The sequence below is a fragment of the Simochromis diagramma genome, unplaced genomic scaffold, assembly GCF_900408965.1.
Source record: "Simochromis diagramma unplaced genomic scaffold, fSimDia1.1 OVJJ01000371.1, whole genome shotgun sequence".
Classification (NCBI taxonomy): Eukaryota; Metazoa; Chordata; class Actinopteri; order Cichliformes; family Cichlidae; genus Simochromis; species Simochromis diagramma.
The window spans coordinates 474,958-498,511 of NW_024386920.1; the positions used below are offsets into that span (position 1 = coordinate 474,958).

Sequence of the window (23,554 nt, forward strand, 5' to 3'; positions counted from 1 at the left end):
TGAAATGAATGCAGAACTCATTAAAAACACCTTTATTGTCATTTTATATTTTTGTAGTATAATTGCTGGTACTGGCTGCAGCATATGGATGTGAATTGCACTATGTACTTACTGCAGGTGCTCATACTGTATGTACATATTCATAGGAGGTCAGCAGATATCTTCATGTGCAGCTGTATAAAGTAACATATGCATGATGTTTCCTCTATTAAAAAAAAAAGCAATACACGGGTCGGACTTCATAATCATAAAAAAGGTGCACAGATTATCTATATAGAAGGTCTGCAGCATACAATGCACAATATATAATTCAGGCTTTAGTTGCATCTAGCAAATACCAGTATTACGTGTAGTATTACATTGGTCCGTGTAGTGTAATAAATGAGATCTCTGATTATCTGATGAGACTTTATACTGTAAGTTCTGGGATTTCCCCTTTTCTTCTGTTCTTCCCTTTTTTCTCCCCTGCTAGTATATTCCTGAGTAAAAAGAGATTGTAGTGATAGCAAAAGTTTGTGTTAAGACCAAATATATTTTTCCAACCCCCCCGACTTCCTTTCTGTGTTCTCATTAGTAATCTGGTCTTGCACCGGAAGCCTTTCCCCCTCGTATATGAGGAAGTGTAAAAAAGGATAAAGTGAACGTCAGGCGTTGCAACTTCCGCGTTGAGTAACGCTGGGCTTTCCTTTGATTGTAACTACATTCGCTAGTACATCCGCACTTTCCATACCCTCCATTGCTTCAGTTATTTTCCTGTGCAGAGCAGGAAACGTGCAGCAGCCAAGTCTTTCACTCCTTTTAGGTACATTCAGCAGCAGGTTTGAATCAAAATTTTATATCCTCGGAGCACGATTGCATAGAAGGAATTCTGTATTAAGGGCGAAGGGTGTTAAGTTTCCATGCTCGTTCTGTCAGCAGAACCAGCCTTTTGTCAACCACATGATGATTTTACATGATTGGTTTGATTGGACTTTCAGAGGAATTACACATCACATTTTTTTAAACAATTTTTTCCAACACGTTTGATTTTCTGAGCTCAGACTTTAATTTCGTCCTCGTCATCCATATAACTGTAGGATATTTTCTTCCTTGGCTGGCTCATGAACTCTGAATCTCCGGTCTCAGCCCTGTTCTGTCCCTTTAAGAGGCCGGCACCATAGTGACGAGCGAGCACGTCTGTAGCACTCTGAAATCGTTTGCTCTCCATCCTTACTCCCATCATTCCCCTCTCAGAAGACCCCATCACTACATCAGGAACTTTAACAGAAAGCCCGACTCCATTCGACTCCATTGCGCTCCCCTCCTCCTCTTCCCACTGGGCCCCATGTGGGATCTTTCCACCCCCACAGTCTTCCTTCAGCAATGAATCCACGTATGAGATTGTGGCCAAGGAGTCCATTTCTGAACCTTCAGCGGTCAGCCCGCATGCTGACCCTATCTCCTCTCCCTCCCAGGTGTGGCTGCGCTCCTCCGGGTGGCCATCGATGAGGCTAAATACCTCGCTCATGAGGGAGGGGCCAAGGTCAAAAGTGAAGGTATCCAGGGAGGTGAGGGAAGGAAGGGAGTCGGAAAAGGCAGTGGTGCGACAGGGGTCGGAAGTTTCAACAGAGGCGGAGCAGGTGGACAAGATGATGTCAGAGGGGTCGGTCAGAGAGCCGCGATGAATGTTGGTGGAGCAGGAGGTGGGGATGGAGATGGACGGCTGCTGACGCTCGGAGCGCGAAAGGCGAGGCAAGGTGACAAAACCAGACTCCAGACCTGAGCAGGAGACACATGAAATCCATATATCAATAAAAATCAACTCAATCCAGAGGTTACAAAGAAACCTCTAAAGCAGTAACAAGCTCAACCACAGAATACCAAAAAAACAAGATGAATACAAACAAGTTAACTCTGCACTGAAGAGTTTGCATATGCAGCTCTTTTAAGTAGATTGATGCAGTTGCATGACTTTACATTCCATTCCAGCAGGGGGCAGTGTGTATTCATATTGCTTCACGATTAAAACCTGGCAAAAAACCACTTCAGCATCCAAAGTGCTGACTTGTCCCGTTCTGTGAACAGTGAATCATCGGCCCGATGCTGCCGGATCACAGAATAAGTCACGCACTCACAAAATGCTGCCTGCAGGACGAAATGGGTAAATTACAGCACTTCTCAGTGCCAGCTGTATCGAGCCAAGAGTCGGGAGGTTTTCATTTCAACCAACGAAAACAGTTACGGATTTTACAGTTTGCACATTTTAACCAAAGAGAGAGAAAGAATTAAACCAGTTTATGGAGGATTTGTTTCAAGAAAACGTGCAATCTGTCATAACGCAACATAACTGGAAACTTAAGTAGCTTCAGTTCTGTCTACAAATGTAAGACACTTATTATTTTAAAGGCTTTAGATAAATAAAAATGTTTGCAGACATCAACTCATATCCAGATAAAAACATCACACATACCTATATATAGTTATTTAAAACCTGTTTTCTTTCACTTTCACTGGTGATCTGATCACATTTCAGGGATTAAAGAGGTCAGGAACTCAAATACAATCTGATCACTCACTCATCATTTAAAGGAACAGATATGAAAGAAACTGGATTCCTTTCACTTAACTATAAGATTTGATGTCAATATGCTAAATATGAAGCTGCAAACAGATGATGGTTAGCTTAGCTTAGCAAAAAGACTGTAAACATGGGCAAACTGCCCCCCTGACTCTGTTTAAAGTTAGGCTTAAGCTTCAAATCTCATTTATTAAGAACAATGAGGCGTCCTTTAAGCTTTTTTCTGGTCCTTATTGTTTCTAACAATATCTAAAAATGTAAATCTGTTTCTTTAAATTTGAAGATCATGAAGTCACTGAATCATTAGACAAATAAGTTAATGATAAAGTGAAAATTTAGAAAGGTTTTTAAAAAAAAGATTTTCCTGTAGGCTGTTTTTATATTCACCAAACCCTTCACACACACACACACACACACACACACACACACACACACACACACACACACACACACACACACACACAAAGCAGGCCAGACTGCATCAGCCATGAGTGTGGTGTTAACAGGGGTCATTCAAACATTCAAACAGCCTCCCAGACAGCTCGCTGCCAGCTCTGTCTGGATCTAGGTGTGTTATCAATGAAAACGCTGCTGATTACGAGCCAAGGTGATTCATAAGGACATCTGGGGCAGTCTGCCTCTAGATCTCTGGGTACATGATGGATTCATTTCACTGCACTTCAACAGATGATCCCCACATTCCTACAGTTCCTAGTTAACGCTGGAACACTGTGCTGGAACTTAACCTATTTGACTTTCGCCCACATGAGACATTGTTTACCAGTGATGTCATTTAATAGAAAGGAAGGCACTTAGGGACAGCTTAGTGATTTGGTCGTTAAAGGATTCCTGAAGGACTGGGCAAAGGTGAGCCTAAGAGCGTAGGGACTAGGGCCTAAGCCTGAGAAGTCCACGAATTATCCAATTAGTTTCCCACAGTAAACCGGACTCAACTAGTGTAACATTAGCTTATATAGCAAACCTGATTTGTGGCATTTATGGTCCCATGTTGGGAGAGTAATTATGTGAAATCAACCCATGCAGAGGCTACAGAAACAGACTTGTGTGCACGACTATAAAGCACCAACAGCGCACTGCTCGTGGTGACAATATCCATAAATTTAGCTTGAATACGACTCTGCTAGCCGGTATACTCCAGGGTACTAATGACCATTTTGTTCAGTGTATTTACAATATTCATTACAAGCAAAGTACCATGGCAGTACCTTGGAGAAAATCAGCATTCATTTAGTGTTTCTGTCCTTCCGATCACCTACTGAATGGAAAATCCGTCTCTTTACCCGCTAATTTCTAGTTTTCCTTCCTGATGTTTGGTGTAGGCTGGTAAGGGCTAATAAGAGTGATAAAAGTGAATCAAATTATGCCACGCATAATCATTTGATCCATAAAAACCATATCTCCCACTCACCATAAGAGCTTTTCTTCTCCTCAGGCGTGTTTTGAGAACTGGGGAAGAGCACCTTGGTGGTGGGGCTTCCATTAGGCATATCCACATCCAGCCTGGGCAGGGAGATGGCATTTTTGATGATGGGAGAAATGGCAGGAGGCGGTGGAGAGAAATCCTTGGATGCCTCTCTGGGTCGACTATCAGAGCCCCTCCTAATTTGACGGAGGGTCCTGGAGAAGAAAGCTCCGATCTTGTTGTCGGGACTGGAAACAGAATCAGTTTCCCCATTGTTCCCGTTGGCAGTCCCGCCGTGATTGCTGAGGAAGGATGTGTCCCCAAATACATCGCCACCGCGGCCCACGTGCATGGTGTGACGGAAGTCTCCCAGAGGAGGGCTAATCATGTCCACCGTTAGGTCTCCTTTATGGCGACGCTTGCTGTGGGAATGTGAGACCAGACCCTTCAGACCTGACAGCTTTTCCTGAAGATTCATGATCAGAAATCAAGAATGGCTCGGATCTTCTTGGGAATCAACTCGAAACAATTTCTGGAATTGCCTTTAGTCCCACAGAAAGGTCAAACTTAACAATAAATTTCAACTTCTCTCCTTTTAGAGTTTTACCAAAGTCACTGACAGTTCGTCAGTCCAAAGTATGGACCTGGAAAATAGCTCTCAATGGTTATTCCGAGATCTGAAGCTGTGTCGTTTTTGAGGCTGAAACGTAAAACTCCAGGCCTACAGTGCCAAATAGTTCACTAGAATAACATGTCTGTTTATTATGTACAGGCCAAGTTCTGTCCCAGTCTTTGTAGCTTGTTGACATGCATAGCTGGCTGAATTAAACAGGCACAAATTGAGGAGAACACTATGCAGTTGTGTTCCTGGAGGCAGCCGATCCAGTTGGAGTGTGGTCAGGTGGAATGGCTCGCTTTGGGCTTTGGCTTTGTCAACATCAGCTCAGAAATAGGTCCAAATCCAGCTGCAAACGGTTCTGCGGTCACACCATGGAGCCATCTATTGAAAGTAAAAACAGGGAAAAAACATCTATCTTTAAAATGTAGACAGGGATGTGCTTGTTTTTAAGGTATATTGAAAGAAATGGATCACACTTGCAGTTTGTAATGTGTAAGCTGAGATTCAGAGAGAGACCCTGGTGCTTTCTGTTTCTGGATGCTACACGGCGTTGTAAAGTACAGTAACTTTTCTTTCTTTCCGCAGGTTTTTTAAGATTCTGCGTTCCAAGTGTCCGCTGGTCTGGAACCATCTAAATTTAGACCACAGTTACTGCTCCGTGAAGCAAACCAAAGTCTGCTTCTTATCCATGAGATGGGTGTACTTCCAGGGAATTCCTGCTTCCATTTTGTCCTGCTTTGTCTGGAGAGCAGGTTACACAAATTTCATTTTACACTTCCCTGGAAAAATGACTCTCAAAAAAGCTTTCAAAGCAGGAGCAGCAGGCCTCATTCAGCAAGCTCACATTTGTTTATAAACAAGCAAAATATTCTCATGGAGATAGGAAGAGATAATGAAAATATCCTGATAAGAAAATTACTGTTGCTATCTGGCTCTAACACCAGATTACTGCTGTATAGAGCTCCCAGCAATTCTAAGTACAGGCGATGTGCTTTGTACAGTAGGGGGAAAAAGTAATATGTTAAAATGTTAGTTATTATACTCTTTTTTTAAAAAAAATACATCTTTCACTATCCTACCTTTTCCCCTTAGCTCTTTAGTTGTACTTTCTCTGAATTTTGGTATTAGTCCAAGTTTAATCATTTATCTCTTTCCTTCTTTTATATTTTTTCCAGTGGCTCCACAGTGTAGTGGTTAACACATTTGCTTGAGATTCCAGGAGAAGACGCAAATCCCTGGGAAGGTTGTGTGAGGAAGGCAACCCCTTGTGGCTGAGGGAAAAGAAGCTTATAATTATATTTCTTTTCCATGTTTTCAATGTCTGCTTCGTTTCAACATCAGGAAATTAACAAGATTTGTCAAATTTATCTGAAGAGTTAGGGTTTAAGCCTTGTGCTGTTGCTTTTAATTTTTATTCAGGTAATATTAATCAGATGTTTTATTTTTCTTTAGAATGTAGCAGGATGGCATTATGTAACCTTTTGTAGGAGAAGCTGAAATATTTTAACATAAATTTGCCTTTCTCAAGCACCACATTTCTATCTCTATAGCAGCATGCTGCACCTCTGCTCTACAGATCCCTGCTTCTGCTACATTATCAACAACAGACGAATGAATTATCTACATTGCAAGAAACTGACTTTCACTTTCAGCCTCTGGTATCTGTGGCCGTAGATGACACGGCATTGAAGACATGATCTGGATGCTGATCTGTTCCAACTTTTCATGACGCTGGAAAAAGACACTTTTTGACAGTGAAAACTACTGTTAACTACATAAAAGAGAAACGCGTGGATGACATGTGTCTCTAAATAAATGTTACCCTCATGGTTTGTAGGCTTTGCAAGTCATGGCACTGCTGCTGTGATGGGCTGACAGAGAGGATCAACTCTAACCTATTCACAAGTTAGAACCTGCACTCCATGATGCTGTAAAACACATCACGGGGACTCTTAAACTACTCACTAAATGAGACAGTAGCAGATTTTGCCTCCTTTGTAGTACGGAGAATTGAAGATGAGGGTAAAAGAGCAGCAGGCTGCAGATGAAATGCAGCAGGAAAGCAGAAAAACCCATCATCAAAGCAGAATGTCTTCTTGTAAATATTCTGCAGTGGAATATTTATTTATTCTTTTTTTCAGCTTTGTGTTGCTGAAATTTGAGATGATTTCCTGTTAAATATTGGCACAGCTAGACAAATAGCATTAAGCAGAAGGGAGATTTAATTCTGGCTGTTTTTGTCATCTGCTCTGACAAGCTTCAGCATACATTGGACTCTTTATGAATAAAAAATAAAAACAAAACATAGCCCAATCTGATGCCAGATCATCAGTAATTAACAACAGCTAGCAACTAACTTTTTGTACTCCATTTTAATTATGTAACATAACTGATAATCCTTTGCTGCCTTTTTTCAGTCCTGGAGTTCCCCACTTCTCTAAGTCTGTCTTGGCCCTTTGTCATGTGTTCGTTGCCAGCAGAGTAATTGATATTCAATTTTAAAATATTTTAATAGCATGAGCCAACCCTGACATGGACTTCTCGTTCTCTCCACTTTCCAGATGCAGCGTCTAAATATCAGTGGGCCTCCCACGCGTGCACAGGCCCCGTCTGGCTTCATTAATGACTGGCTATGGTTCATGAAATGGAGATTGCGTCAGGTCCAAGGCAGCCTTTCTAATTTGCTCCTGACCGCAGTCCCAGGCCCTCCGCTCCACTTCCCCTGGCTGCCGTTTTAAGAGGGGCATCTGGGTGTGGAGGGGGAGGAAATATACCACATACCAGCGCCGAGTAAAGCCATATCAAGGCTTGCAAAGGGACACAGAAGGACCGCTATACCGAGGTGCGATCTTAAATCTGAGACAGCGTGCAGGCCTGCAAGAACCTGGTAGATGCTCCCATGAGCGGAGCTGAAGCAACAGGCTACCTCCTTGATTAAAATAACGTGCGTGTCGTTAGAGACAATAAGGGAGTAATTCCAAATAAGGGGGAAATATTCATCTTAAGTTAGAGAGAAAAACCCCATCCTAATTGATAACCTGCAGCATTACCGGAATACTGCACACATGAAGGCATTAATTACTCTGGCTGTGTACTTACGGAAAGCTCTGCTCTTTTGTTTCTGCCTGTAATCCTGTTAAAAAAAACCTTTGACCACAGCTCAGAGGGGGTCGGTCCCTCTGACTCATGTCATGTACTTGAAGCCTCCGGGCAAAGCTCAACAACCCATCCACTGTCCTTCTTTCCTCACTGAGAAACTTATTCATGTGCGCTTGCTGTTTTCTGCACACTCCAGTGAATTATATAAACAGCATGAATTTAAAACAAGCATCAAAAACACATTAAATGGTAATAAGTCTAATGCTATAATCCAGGGAGCAGTCTTTGTGCATTCGTCTTAGATATCAGAAAAATAGGGGAGCACTTGACAGCAGGGACTTGGACATACCCTGGATTATCCCCTAATCCTTCATCTCCTCCATTATCCTCGGTATGGCACCTCTGTCTGGGCAGAGCCTGGCTGCTTCAGCTTGGAACCACTGGTTCTGATTTCTGCAAGAGTTGAAATACAATACAAATGAGTCGGAGGGAAGGAAAGAGTGAGTTTAAAGTGAAGTAGGGTAAGAAGGAGGAGTGAAGGGAGAGGATGGCAAATGCAGGCAGAAAAGAGGATGAAAGGGATAGGTGGTAGGAGGAATGAAAGGAAGCGAAAAGGTCAGCTGAGGAGAAAGCAAAGGGAACAAGATGTGAGAGGATGATGGCACGCTGATGGATGTTTATGAGGAGAAAAGAAGGAACGCAGGCTGTGACATAAGGGAAAAACAGTGGGATTGGTCCACAACCTTATTAATATAATCACTCTTTCAACAGCTGTTTTATGGATAGACTCGTCTCACAGCAGAAACTCTGACTTGTCAGAGCAGTTGAAAGCACAGGTTTATTAAAGATGGCTGGATTCCACTTGTGGGAGAGATCCCTTTATTGTGGACAGGGTTAGCACAGGACATTCGCTGTTCCCAGACAGTGAATCTCAGCGACTTTGGTGATCCAGTGTCTGAGACCTATTAAGTGTTAATGTGAGTATCATTTTATGTGGCCCAATGATGAAAATCGAGCATCACAGCACTAAAAGTCGTACCTAATCACACTTTTATATTCAGTTTTAAGCTGCTTTTCTGGCGAAGTTGCTGTTCAGGGGATTCTCAGAACAACATTTCCATGTCACTGTGTACAGTATTTTCCTGAGGTGGCTTTGCTGGATATAAACCAGAGTAACCACAGTCTAATAGGAGCCGTGTGTGTTGGTTGTTGTGTGTGCACGAACACATTCCTGAACATAGCATCAGTCGGTGGAGTCTTTACTACTATCAAACATCCGTCTCTTCAACCTCTCCTCTGATTCAAACCATGTTTACGTCCTAATCTCCATTTTTTTCTTTTCTTTTCATTTCTTTCCTTTAATTTGTCTTTCCTTTTTAAACTTTGTTTCTTTCTTCATTCTGCCTCGTTCCTTTGTTAGTTTTGTTTCCATTTTAGCTTTCTTTACCTCTAATTGCTCCTTCTTTGTTTTCCTACTCCTTGAACGTCTTGACTGACTTATGAAGGATGTAAAAGCTTAAATATAACAGCCGTCAGGCCACACACACACTTCTTTTCATGACTGTAACTCAAAATGTTTACTCTGCTACAGTTTGTCTTGAGTAAAATCAGCGGCAGACTTTGCGTTTTATCGTGGCTTTTCCCCTCCCTGCTCTCTCTCTCCCTTCTCATGTCCTCCACTCACTAACCCCGCTAACCAGGTGAACAAACATACAAGATAAGGCCACATTTTTCAGGGTCAGTCTTTGGCTTTCAATTACCGTCCTATTTTCACCAACCATACTCAGTTTGAATCCAAGCAAAACACTGCTACACTTCCTCCTCAGTCAAGAAAACATTTTCATGCTTCAATAAATATCCATACTGTCCGAGCCTCTCTGGTTCCTCCATCTGCTGGATCTGGCAGACCTAATTTGCCTACTTTGTTGGATATTTTCTGTTTTTATCTCTTTCATACTCATACATGCAGTTTTTTCTTTACTGCTCCTGCACTATTTTTGGAATATTTCAAGTTTTGAAATAGTCAATTTACTTTCTTTATGAGCATAAAAGAATACACAAACACTACAAACCACACATAACTAATATTCACTGTACAGTATATATGAATTAACAAGAACAAGACATTGCAGTATTGAAATTAGCTAGTGTCACCTTTTAGCGGGTGGCTTTTTCCTTTTGGTTTGTTTGCTAAGCCTAACCCTGTTTCTTACTCCCGCTGACATTGCCAAGTTTTTTGTTCTTCACAACACGTACATCATTAACAGTGTTAACGGTGGCTGTTATACTCCAAAAAGTCTCAGTTTTAGTTTGCTGCAGGCAGTTTTCCTATTCTAAAGCTGCAGCTAGCTCAATAATTAAGCTAACATTAGCTGCACAAGCTGGTTCGCTAATCAAAACATATCTGCACATATATAATGTAGCCTATAGCAAAATTAAATCAGCTGAAAAAAGTTTTTTACTTAACAAAATGTATTAAGTAATCTTGTTAAAAAATAACTTCCTTAAATTAAATGTGTTTCAATTAAATTCTGAAGAGGAGAGAATCTGAAATTTCTGTAATATTTTACTCCCAATGCGAGTGATCATTAAAGTCTTCTGGATAAATACACACAACAAACATCTATTTTCAGGCCATCTGTTATGGTGTACAGACACCCAGTATCACATTGGGGAAGTTCTTTAGCAATCTTCTTACATGTTATGTTAAATATCATTTGTGTTTCTAGTTCAGCAGTTCAGGTTGTGTTAGATTAGCTAAGCTGTGACACCACAGGTGCAGTGAGCTGCAGGTTTGCTCATGATCCCCACATTGAGTCAGATAGTTGTAGTCAGAGTTTAATACTACAGTAAATAACTTAGTCACACAGGCACATAACCAGTTGGTCACCGAGTAGCAACCACTGGTTCCTGGGGGGAAATGAATATTTCCCAATGAGTTGTGAGTGGTTGGTGTGAAATTGACAGCTAAGTCACACAGGACAAAAGACCAGCCAGTGACCCCATGATAACTATCTATCGTTAGGGAACATAGACTCTGGCTTGTTTTCAAACAGTTGTTAACTACTTGCTAAGTGGTTGTAAAACCAAAGACAGCATTGCAAACTGTACAGTTAGTCCATTTACCTACAAAGTAAAAGTTGCTACTTTTAAAACTTGTTGGTTTCAGACACAACTTTTACTTTGAAAGTGCTCAGTGAGTGGCTAGTTAGAGAATTTTTGCAGACAAGGCAGCATCTTCCATGCAAAATATGGTTAACTGTGATAATTTGTGAGTGAGGAAAGGAACCACAAGGAGATTTTTGTGGTACAACAACCACAAAATCTGTCAGCAACTACTCGCTAAGTAGTCGGGAATACAAATGTTTCCCTACTGACCAGAGGCTACCAGAGGGTCACCAACCAGTCTCTAGGTCTGTTCACTAGGCCTAAAATACAAAGTTATGAATTAAGATGAATTAAGAAGTTGTCTCAAACAGGAAATTTTTTCATCATTGTTGGAAACACTTAATTTTAGATTTTTTATGTGTGGCGGTGACTCTTAAAAATCTTATTAAAAACTGTCTCAAATATAGGTTTGGTGGCTACACATACAATAACCACAACGTGCACAGATGGATCCTTCACTTCTATGTTTGATGCTTACATTATATTAATCGATGCTGGCTGAACCTCAGACCTTTTAGGCTGCAGATGGTTTATCTTTCCATGAGCCAACAGCAGCCAGCAGTGGCCAGGCAGCTGTTGATGAATAGGTTTGCCATTTTCAGCCTCTTAAAGATTTGGTGTAGACTTTAACCAGTGGGTTGAAACTTGTTGCGTGGTGTGAAAGAAAATACGGCAACTACATTCACACCTTAGTAACTGACCCTTTCCTGGTTAGTTGCATCAATGACACCTAAAGGTCACAGAGTTTCCCTCAGAGGAATGTAGGACTCAGGTAAAAAAAAAGAAAGAAACATGAAGAGATGAAAGCAATGAGGAATGTATGTACATGTTTACTTAATCAAGTATGTTTTCAAGAACTATGTCATTAGTGCAAATCATGTGGGGGGGGGTGTACAGAAAACTCATTACACTGCATGTGTTAACCATCTGCTGCTGCGTACAGTACTACAGGATGACAATATCAAGGCAAGTACTCAAGGAAGATATACTGTATGGCTACCGTGGGGAGATTAATTGAGGGAATTACAGAGCCAGTTAAACATGAAAAGGTCAAACATGGTACAGACAGGTCCTCAGAAAGGAAGGCTGAATCCATAACAGCATGTGCTTTATTGGATTTTAAGTTATCATCGCCAGTGACACGGCTGGATGATTATCGACCACCTCAGAGCACGTTTGCCTACTGCAGTCTGTTTTATCACTGCATACGTGTTAGTGTGAGTCTGTTTGTGTTATTTAACAGGGTGGGCTCCCTCAGGGGCTCTCCTGCAGGGCGTAGGGTCAGAAGGCCACTCGCCTTAACTTCACCAAGTCAAGTTCCACTGAATCAGTGCACATCCCTGACATGTACAAAAATTGATAGGTTACGTCGTGTAACTGCTGTAATTACAAAGTAGCGTGATCAAAATCAAAGCACATGCCAGATTTTATTTTGACCACGGCTGCAGTGGTGAAATGATATACAGCTGCTGCTGGATATAAATATGCTGCTGAAAAGACTGAGTTTCATGTCAGACGCACAACAAAAGCCCTTATGCTGTACAGTGTGACCACTAACAGCTGGGTTTCAGTCAACATTATTACACGTCTTAAATGAACTGCCTCAGCCGTAACTGAACCTGGATTTACTTCCCTTCTCTCACCACTAGAAGACTTTTTTGTTATAAAGTTAATTAAACAGTATATTTAGTTTTTTAAAGGTGCTGATAATTAATCACATCAAACCACAACAATAATGTCAGCAGGCGGTTAGTAAGTTCTTTTGATTCATGTCCTCACCGAGCAGGTAACGTATCCAGATAGAGGCGAATTCAAGTCCCTCATAAGATTGTAATGCATTTCTCACATTGAGTTTATATATTCATATGACATAACTGCTGTAATATACAACAGAAATCACTACAAAGTCAGTGCACTTACTCCAAACGCACGCTTAAAGTCTCTGCGTGGTTATCTAAAATAAAGTCATATCGTGTTCCCAGTAACTTACCACTGCGGAGCTCTTACTTGGTCGTATTCATTTCTTCACAATAACATATAATGGCTAAACGTCCAAAGAGAATATAAACTCACCTCAGCAAACTTTAAAGCGCAGAAACAGTGACCGCTTCCCTCAGGTTTAATTATTTTTCAGTGGGCAGTGCTGTGTAGGTTGGGGTGGTCTGAGCGAGCCGCTGGTGCAGCCGGACTGTCCCGCTGGTGCGCCGGGTGTGAGGAGCGGGGCAGCGCGGAGGATGAGGAAAGGGGCGGGCTGAGGTTCAAATACCAGCGAAACCATTAGAGAGCCGCGACGGGAGCTCCAACATTGCCTCATGCTCCGCTTCTCTGTCTCTCCACAAAGTGGGTTTGTGTGCAGGTTTTGAAACGATAAGAAATGACGCCGTGATTTTAGAGCCAGACTGAGGCTTTCTGACAAATGTGAAGCCTACTCCATCATGACATAAATATATATATGTAATATAATATATATATTTTTTAAAGAAACTACCCGCAAACTCTGGTCAACTGGGAATCATCAGACTTTATCAGCTGAGTATCTGCTGACTTTGCTAGGAGGAAGTAACCTCCTAATTATGAAATTGTTTAGCAATGACTTTGTCTTAATAAGTGATTAATATACGTCAAACTAAGCCCAGTGAGCTTCATTGAATTTTAAACCAGGGGTTTTCGCAGAGTTAGAACATTTTTCAGTAAACCCTTCATCATCCTGACACCACCCCTCACAGCACCAGTAATGATTGAGTAACATGACAGATGGACTTGATGTGTCACAGTATGTGTCACATATCAGAGCGTCTACAACGTGGGGATGGTACCACGGACACAGTGTTTATGTTTTAACCTGTCTATATGCACTTTAATGATGCAGCACAGTTTTATAATTTATAGCAAACTATTCCAGAGGAGCCCTTGGTTGCTATGGGTTGCAGACTCCTTAAAATTTACAACTTGAGTTGTGGCTGCTAATTTTGCTAACAATATCGTGTCAGCCATGAAGAAGATGTGGTCATAAAGGGACGGACATGGTCAGCAGCGGGACTCCTGTAAGCTGTGGTATGCTTACTTGCTACCGGGGACCCCAAAGTACACCAAGAAAGTGTTCCTCACACCATTACCATCCTGAACAACTGATAGAAGGCAGTTGTTAGGCTGTGTGAGTCATTAGCCTGAGGAGCTGACAGGAACAACACCCAGTGTGGTCTTCTGCTGCTTTAGCTCATCTGCTTCAGAGTTGAGTGTTCAGAGATGCTCTTCTGCATGACTTAGTCGTAACGAGTGGTTATCTGAGTTACTGTTGTCTTCTGAAGCAGTCTGACCATTCTCCTCTGACCTTTAATATGAGGCATTTTCACACAGAGGACTACTTCACTGGATATTTTCTCCTTTTTGGGCCATTCTCTGTGAGAAATACAGATGGTTGTGTGGGAAAATTCCAGCAGAGCAGCAGTTTCTACTCAGACCAGGCCATCTGGCACCCACAACCATGTTCAAAGTCACTTAAATCATCTTTCCTCCCTATTCTGCTGCTCAGTTTGAACTTCAGCAGGTCGTCTCAGCCATGATCACATGCCTAAATGAGTTGCTGCCATGTGATTGGCTGGTTAGATGTTTGTGTTATAGATTAGTTGACATTTATACCTAATAAAGTGGGGAAAAAAGTGCATGCAATCAACCGGCGTTAGACTGGTGTTCTCCTTTAACTATTGGCAACATAACTGTGGGGTTAAATTTTGAATAAAGTCATACAGGGCCATAAATGTTCTGTTGATACAGCTGCACACTGACAAAAGCACAGACGAGTGACAAATAGAAAGGAAAAAAGCAACATAAAATGTCTCACTAAGGTGGTGCCAGGACATTTTCTCTCAAAAATATTTCCGTATTTAGTGATTTTTTTGTTGGTTGTGAAGGATGATGCCTAACGTATTGGTCCAAATTCTGTCCTAGGCTTCCAACTGGAATCAGAACTGCTGAGTGTGAAGATCGCAGGATATGATTCATGCCGTTTTCAGGTGATCAGTAACAAAAGCTAGTACTGATTTGCAGTGATCCTTTTCTGTAAGGGGATAAGTGAACCAAATTTATGCTAAGTTTCTCCACAGCATCATAGAGCCCCTAGATTGCCTCGCTATAGGGGTCTAGAGATATTTTTATTCCTTTAACTCGCCTTCAGTTAAATTTCTTACACGTGAGACATTTAATCGCACTAAGGGTAGTTTTGTATTTCAGCGGTGTTTCCAGAAAACAGTTTGAACTGAAATCCTGAAACATGACTCCCGTCATTCTCATTTCTGTGATTACTCAACAGTGAGAAAAGGGGAGTGGAGGTTTGTTGGTCGTAGGATAAGTGCCTGCTATTTATAACACAAATGTTTTTTACGTTTAAGTCTCTTAACTCTACAGCATAGCATTCCCATCATAGGGATAAGTTGGTTTTACTCTAATGCACTCTGAGGTGAGTCGAGTTCTCCATAAATGTCTCAGCATGTTCAGCTTTAAACTCCAATTAAATTAACTACGCCCTAAGTGCAGGGCTTAGGCAACAGCCTTTGGGAGTCCAGCCCCATTAAGCGCACATGACAATGGTCCCAGGCTGACCTGTCCAACAGGAAACAGGGCCTTATCAACAGGAACAGAGTCCCCATCCCGTCCTCAAAGGCCAGTAAAAGGCCCGTCTGTCGTTAAGCTCAGGGGTGGCCTGCAGCTCTGCCAGCTCTGGCACTTCAGCTGACGACACCACAGCCACATTCCACTCGCGAGTGAGCTAAAACATTTCCAAACCCCAGGTACTATTCACACACAGGGGCACACACACACTTACACACATAAGAGGAAGTATCGCAACTTGGAAAACTGCCATCATTCAAAGTTTCAGAAAACACTGTCCTCACATTCCCAAAGGCTTAAGTTGGCCTTACACATTCTGTTGAATATAAAAGTTGCTTAATGCTGCAAATCTGCTCTCAAATATCCACGTTGGGGTTTTTGTTTTTGGTTTTTTTTACCAGATTTCAAGGGACTGATGAGTTGCTGATGTTCATTAGCACATAGTTGAACATGTCAATATGACAGACGTTGTTCATCTGTCGGCCATTCTGATCTGAATACTGTCTCACATTTGCAGTCTTGGTCCGTTTCAGGAGCTTCGAGATGAGCAGAGAAAACCAAATGGATGAAATTTGGTTACTTGTTGCTGATTGGTCTATGATTAGTACATTAGCTGATTTACAGTGTGTTTGGTGACAAAGGGCTGAGCTCTTTAAGCACAGACACTGTTTAATACACACCTCTAATCTGTCTAAACAGTACCCGGGGGTATTCAAGGATTTGTGTGTGTGTGTGTGAGAATGAGTGACTGCATGGCTGTGTTTGGTCTGTGTTGTCACCTGCTGCCTTTGCCAACACTTCCCAGGCATGAAGTGTTGTTTATGCTGCTGCTGCCTTCACGCCAGCCTCAACAGAGATTTGCTCAGATGAGCGAACAGGCAGCAGATTCATTCGCAAATATTCACTTGAATGCTTTTGGTTTATGTGGTCAAACTGGCGTTTCTTACGGAGAATCGCATTTTTTAAAAATGTGACAAATTTTGGAAAAATTACAGTTTATTATATTTAGTTAGCGCGTAGGAATGCAAACCATCACTTAAAACACTGACAGATCACTGAATAATATTAAGTTTCTCCATTCAGCAGACCCAATGAAAAATAGCCTTAACAATGAACTGATGCTACTGAGAAATGTTACACTTTTCTTTTGTTATTACTTTGAACATGGATGTCTGTGATTTGTTGTCCCAGTGGTGTAAATAGAATTAAGTGTGTCTGAACATGGAAAATACAGAATGAATTTGTTTGGTGACATTTACTTTCAGTTACAGTTTAAAATGCATTGGAAGTGCCAAATACTTCCTCTTTTGGTCATTGGCTGTGTGATGGCCAAACCCATGGCCACACTCCAAAAGTCGGTAACTCCTATGTATTTTCATTTCTTCATTTGAACACAATAACACATGTAGTTTCCAATAAGTTTACTGATTGGTTTGGATACATTTGTTCTATTTGTAAGCGCACACATTTAGTTTACTTATGTCTTCATACCAGTTCATTACTTTGTTGGATTTTTGACTAACCTTTGTTTCTTTTACTTCTCACCTGCCATGATCCCTGGGCATTGTCAGACAGAAGCTGGTGGCCAGGGTTTGAAGCTGTTAAATACAAAGAGGGATAATTGGACTGCACCACCACTTCCTGCTGAAGGGGAGAATGTATGTTTTCTTTAATTAAAAACAAAGTATTTGTACTTTAAATTAAATATATATTGAGTTTAGGGTTCAGTAGTTTTGATTTTCTTCTTTGGTCTTTAGTTTATTAACAAACCAGACTGTACTGCATTGTTTGTTGTTTATGATGTGTTTTGTTTCAAAGTGTTGTTTTATTTATCTCACAAATAATAATATGCTATTTTAAAACTTTGCTTTTAGTTTGAGCAGTGTAGTGTAACTAACTTATATATAGTGCTTTTTTGATTTGGATGAATAAAAATAACACAAAATGTAATTGTCCCAATTGCCAGTCTTGGCAGCCGCGGATCAGTCTGCCAGGGCCTTCGCCAGGGCCTTCACCCGGCACACAATGCACCCGACCCCTATGGTGCCTCCTGCGGGTGATGGGCCTGCGGGAGGATGGGCCCATGTCCCCTTTTCGGGCTGTGCCCAGCCGGGCCCCATGGACTAAGGCCCGGCCACCAGACACTCGCCCTCGGGCACCCTCCCCGGGCCTGGCTCCAGGGCGGGGCCCCAGTAACCCTATCCCGGGCAGGGTAAACTGTTCCCTCGATGTTTTTCTCATAAGGGTCTTCTGAATCGCTCTTTGTCTGGTCCCTCACCCAGGACCAATTTGCCATGGGAGACCCTACCAGGGCGTGTTGACCAGGGGGCAAATGCCCCCAGACAACATAGCCCCTGGGATCCCTGGGACACACAAACCCCTCTACCACGATAAGGTAGCAATTCCCGGAGAGGGCAGTGGCTGAGGCAAAAACTCGGGTGTAGGAGGAGTTCGGAGAGGCCATGGAAAAAGACTCGAAGAGATTCTGGCAAACCGTCAGGCGTCTCAGGAGGGGAAAGCGGTGCTCTACCTGCACTGTGTATAGTGCTGGCGGAGCGCTGCTGACTTTGACTGAGAAAATTGTCGGGCGGTAGAAGGAATACTTCGAGGACTTCCTTAATCCCACTGACACGTCTTCCGAGGAGGAAGCAGAGTCTGGGGATGAGGGGAATGACCCGCCAATTTCCGGAGGCGAGATTCCAACTACAGGAGGATCACACTCCTCAGCCTCCCTGGGAAAGTCTATGCCAGGGTGCTGGAAAGGAGAATTTGTCCGCTAGTCGAACCTCGGATACAGGAGGAACAATGCGGTTTTCGTCCTGGTCGCGGGACACTGGACCAGCTCTTTATCCTCTCAAAGATACTTGAGGGTGCATGGGAGTTTGCCCAACCAGTCTACATGTGATTTGTGGACTTGGAGAAGGCATTCGACCGTGTCCCTCGGGGTGTCCTGTGGGAGGTGCTGCGGGAGTATGGGGTGTCTGGCCCATTGCTACAGGCCATTCGATCCCTATACAACCGTTGCAAGAGCTTGGTCCGCATTGCCAGCAATAAGTCGGACTTGTTCCTGGTGGGTGATGGGCTCCGCCAGGGCTGCCCTTTGTCACCGGTTCTGTTCATAATTTTTATGGACAGGATTTCTAGGCGCAGCCAAGTGGCGGAGGGCTTTCACTTCGGTGGCCTCAGAATCTCATCTCTGCTTTTCGCGGATCATGTGGTTCTGTTGGCTTCATTGGGTGATGGCCTCCAGCTCGCACTGGAGCGGTTTGCAGCCGAGTGTGAAGCAGCAGGAATGAGGATCAGCACCTCCAAATCTGAGGCCATGGTCCTCAGCTGGAAAAGGGTGGAGTGCCCACTCCAGGTCGTGGATGAGTTCCTGCCCCAAGTGGAGGAGTTCAAGTATCTCGGGGTCTTGTTCGCAAGTGATGGGAACCGGAGATCAACAGACGGATTGGTGCTGCGGCTGCAGCGATGCGGACGCTGCACCGGTCCGTCATGGTGAAGAGGGAGCTGAGTGTAAAAGCGAAGCTCTCAATTTACCGGTCGATCTACGTCCCTACCCTCACCTATGGCCACGAGCTGCGGGTAGTGACCGAAAGAACGAGATCGCGGATACAAGCGGCGGAAATGAGCTTCCTCCGAAAGGTGGCTGGCCTCTCCCTTAGAGATAGGGTGAGAAGTTCAGCCATCCGGGAGGGGCTCAGAGTAGAGCCGCTGCTGCTCCACATCGAAAGGAGCCAGCTGAGGTGGTTCGGGCATCTGACAAGGATGCCTCCTGGGTGAGGTTTTCCGGGCATGTCCCACTGGGAGGAGGCCCCGGGGCAGACCCAGGACACGCTGGAGAGATTATATCTCTCGGTTGGCCTGGGAACGCCTTGGTGTTCCCCCGGATAAGCTGGAGGAGGTGGATGGGGAGAGGGAGGTCTGGGCTTCTCTGCTTAGGCTGCTGCCCCCGCGACCCGGCCACAGATAAAGCGGATGAAGATGGATGGATGGACAAAATGTAATTAATTTTAATTTGCAATACATTTTTATAGTTTGAGACACTCAGACCTGCATTAAAAATATTTTAAGTTTTCATTATAAGTTGTAACTAGTTGTTCACTAGTATGATTTATGTTCTTATATGTTTACATAGGGGAGGCTTTAGCTCAGGAGGTAGTGCAGATCACCTACCTAATCAGAAGTCTGTGGTTTGAGCCTGGGCCACTCCATTCTGTATGCCAACGCAAGATACTAAACTCCAAGTTGCTCTCCGATGGATTCAGAGTGTAAATGTGTATGAATGTTACATTTTTTTAAAAAGTAGTTGATTGTAGGAAAACAGGTGCTTGTGTGAATGGCTGAACGAGGCATGTTCTATTAAACACTTGAGGTAGACTAGATAAGGGCTACACAAGAACCAGTCAACCATTTACATATATTTTGATCCTAAAACTTGTTCTTTTCATTAAGTAAAAAGTTCATATTCTAAACAAAGCTTTTTCCATTCATAATACACCTGTGCAAACTGTTTTTTAGCACCCCGACACTGCTGATCTATTAGGGTTTTCCCTCACAACAATGAATGGGCTACACCAGATGGACTACAGCCCAGGAGCAGAAGACCACACTGTCTGTGAAAACTGGGGCTACAGTTCACACAGGCTCACAACATCCATCCTTCCTTGTATGAACAGTTCATGCTGCAGGTGGTGATGGGAGATATTTTCTTGGCATATTTTTGGTCCCTCATAACAAACTGAGCACAGTTTAAACACCACAGCCATGTCCTTTGTGTATTGTAATGTAATTAATCAGTATCTTGCTGCTATCACCCTGCACTGGCCTGATGAAATCATGTTAGAAAGCATTAATAGATTTGGACTTTTAACTGCAGTTATCTCGGTTGATACACTATCAGCATTAAGTCAGCACTTCGGTTTGCAAAGCTTGTTGAGATGTTACAAGTAAAAATTGTATTTTGTTCATCTGCAGACTCATGTGGAGGCTGTTTTCTAGATTTGTTTTTCCAATAAATTTTTGTTTGGGCTTGCTGGTTGTCTAGATTTAAAGACTGCTCGCTTCATTGTTGCTGGAGGTCGAGATACCAAATATTATTCCTGTAGATTTGCCCGAGTATTATTATTATTATTTTGTAAAGACCACTTTCCCAAGCATCTCATCTCTCTTCTGTATCAATTTTTAATCTTTTTTTCTTACACAGTCTCAGATCCTCCTGTTCATCCCTATGTTTTTGCCACCCTCCCTCTCTTCTAGGCTTCCCTTACATCTCTCGTCTGTCTCCCTCCTTCACCCCATCCCAAGATAAACAACCCCTGTTCTGAGGCATCTCAGCTATTTGTTCAAAAAAGCTCACAAGTTTTTGGATGCCGTTCAGGACCATGTCCCCGAAAGGAGGCAAGATTACAAATTTAGTGCTTTTTCACAATCTCTCCCTCTGGTTTTCATTTTTCTTGGTCTAAGCTGCACTGCCCCCTCCCCTCCCCTCCCCTCCCCCCTTCCAACTCTCTCACGGCTTGTACGCCTCTCAAAACTCGCAATCCCTGGATTTAAGAGTTTTGATACCTTACCGCTTTTATTTTTAACCTCCCGCTCCTCCTGTCCCGCTCGGTCTGGCAGTACAGTCTTTAAACCTTCTGGTTTATCAAATGGTGATTTATGTGATGTCTCCTCTGATTAACACATGGGGCGAGAAACTGACATGAGAACACGACTTATCACGGCTCTGGGCAGCTTGTGTCGAGTCCCTTTGAGAGTCACACGCAAACACACACTTCAGTGACTCCGTGGCCAAACATTCCCAATTTGGCACTTGCTTATCGCTGCCTTGTTTGGAAAAGCTTTTTTGGAGTAATGACCTGAAGTGTACATTTCTCCAATGAATGCATGCAAACGTGTGAGTTTAGGTCTTTTGGGGATTTAGGGGATTCCAGAATGTGACAAACACACACTTTATTCTGTGAAAATACATACAAGTACACATTATGTAACCTGCTGCACTCACATGCTGAGATCCTCTTTGTGTACATGACACACACACAAATATGTACAGCATGAAGGGCCCTGTATTTAAACTATCGCCACCAGTCCTTGATGTAGATACAGATCACTGTTTTGCTTTTTCCTCAGCATGACGACAGGGTAATTATAACCATCCAAAGAGGAAACAGAAGACAGCAAGATCGGGGAAAGTTGGGTATCGCCGCACAAGCAGTCCAGAAGACAGAGGGAGGGACGGCAGCCTTTCCCCTCGTGAACCAGAGTGAACCTCTCATTGTTTTTATAGCTAAATATTTCCCCTGCGAGCACCAGTGGCAGCAGTGAGGGTGAAAAATATATATTTATGTCTGTGTCGTACTCAAAAATGCACAACCAAACCACCCTCCTGCCTCATAAGTAGGTGTGTGACGGCAAACATCAGCACATGACGCGCTTGTTAACTGCCTACTACGATTTACTTGGTGTCAGAGAGTGTCAGAGTCGCTTGTCTGGCTTCAATTAATTTACCTGTGGCTTGTTTCTTCAGTGAGTCCTTCCAAGTGCTGACTGGAAAAGAAAATATTCGACTGCGATCTTTGTCAGTTGGAGTGTGCAAATGATGGCATTTGAAGCATCTGGTGAAAGAATCAGCAATCACAGAAAAATAGTTTGTCGTGGGTTTGGATTAAATAACCATTCTGAAAAATATCACTACAGTATATATTTTACTGTATATATTGCAGGCTTCCTTTTATGATACACTGTTAATGCACTAATAACACTTTAATGCACCTCTTCCCAAACTTGACTTATCAGAGTAAGTAAGATTTTCTTCTTTAGTTACACAGGTATCAATATGTTTCAGATGAATGTAAAGTGTTCAAATGCTCGTTCTTATAATTATCTACTGAGCCAATCACATGTAGCAGTTCAAGCATGTAGACATGGTCAAACTGACCTGCTAAAGATCAAACTGAGCATTAGAATAGGGAAGAAAGATGATTTAAGAAATTTTAAATGTGGGATGTTGCTGGTGCCAGATGGACTGGTCTGAGTATTTCAGACACTGTTGATCTACACAGCTATCTCTAGGGTTTACAGAAAATGTTCAGAAAAAGAGAAAAAATGAATGCCTCAATGATGCCAGAGGTCAGAGGAGAATCTCTAGACTGGCTTGAGCTGATAGGAAGGTGACGGTAGCTCAATTAACCACTAATCACAGCCAAGCTACACAGAAGAGGATTTCTGAACATACAACATGTTCAACACATTGAAGCAGATGGACTACAGCAGCAGAAGACCACACTGGATGCTGCTCCTGCCAGCTCAGAACAGGAAACTAAGGCTGTAAATTCATACGTGCTCAGTAAAAAACTCGGACAACAGAAGATTGAACACTGCCTTTTGCAATGAATCTCTGTGTTTGTTGCAACATCTGATGGCAGTGTCAGAATTTGGCAAAAACAACATGACAGCATGGATCCATCATGCCGTATATCAACAGTTCAGGCTGGCAGTGATGTGATAATGTGGAGGATATTTTCCTGGCACACTTTAAATCTTTTCCACAAAGAGGCAGTTCTGAAGGCAAAAAGGATGCCCAACCCAGTACTATAAGATGAGTGAAGCTTTACAGCATTGTTGCATTAGTTAACCAGCTCTATGATTCATGCAATTAAGTGCAATTCTTTCTCGCTTAATGCTAGCTCTGCTGTATTTATTGGAATCCCACATCATGTTATCCAGTGCTTTATATAATGTTGCACCGCATAAGCATAGAACTTGTAATGTGATATAATGTAACGATAGGAAACGAAAGCAAAAGAGATCTTGGCTGACCAGGGATTTTTTTCTGGAGTCCAATAAAAGAGTGGATATTATGGAAAATTTGGGGAAATTAAGGTTGAGTGTCATCTTCATCCTGAAAGCCTAAGCTGTCCATCTTGCTTGTCCATGAGTTCCCTTAGCAGTCAAAAGTGTAAACCCCCCAAACTACGCTTCCAGCTCATACAGCAATACGAATTTAATGTTAGTCATGCATTTGAATTAACAGGTGTTAGGATGCTGACTTGTTACTCTCAAAACCTTAGCCCCAGTC

At 42.7% G+C, this 23,554-nt stretch overlaps 1 protein-coding gene across 1 annotated transcript; it reads right to left on the bottom strand.

Moving 5' to 3' along the window:
• Positions 1 to 17: 17 nt before the first annotated feature.
• cdc42ep1a (CDC42 effector protein (Rho GTPase binding) 1a) lies at positions 18 to 13,157 on the bottom strand. The gene is made up of 4 exons (XM_040036520.1): positions 12,940 to 13,157; positions 8,048 to 8,151; positions 3,987 to 4,980; positions 18 to 1,758 (listed from the first exon to the last, which is right to left on the bottom strand). The coding sequence occupies exons 3-4, from the start codon at positions 4,456 to 4,458 to the stop codon at positions 1,037 to 1,039; spliced, it is 1,194 nt and encodes a 397-aa protein (XP_039892454.1). The 5' UTR covers positions 4,459 to 4,980; positions 8,048 to 8,151; positions 12,940 to 13,157; the 3' UTR covers positions 18 to 1,036.
• Between the last annotated feature and the right edge of the window lie 10,397 nt (positions 13,158 to 23,554).

Excerpts from the sequence above, each read along its gene's own strand:
- cdc42ep1a (XM_040036520.1), bottom strand. The coding sequence starts at position 4,458 with ATGAATCTTCAGGAAAAGCTGTCAGGTCTGAAGGGTCTGGTCTCACAT. Across the intron at positions 1,759-3,986 it reads GGAGAAGAAAAGCTCTTATG|GTCTGGAGTCTGGTTTTGTC; the intron begins GTGAGTGGGAGA and ends TCTCCTGCTCAG.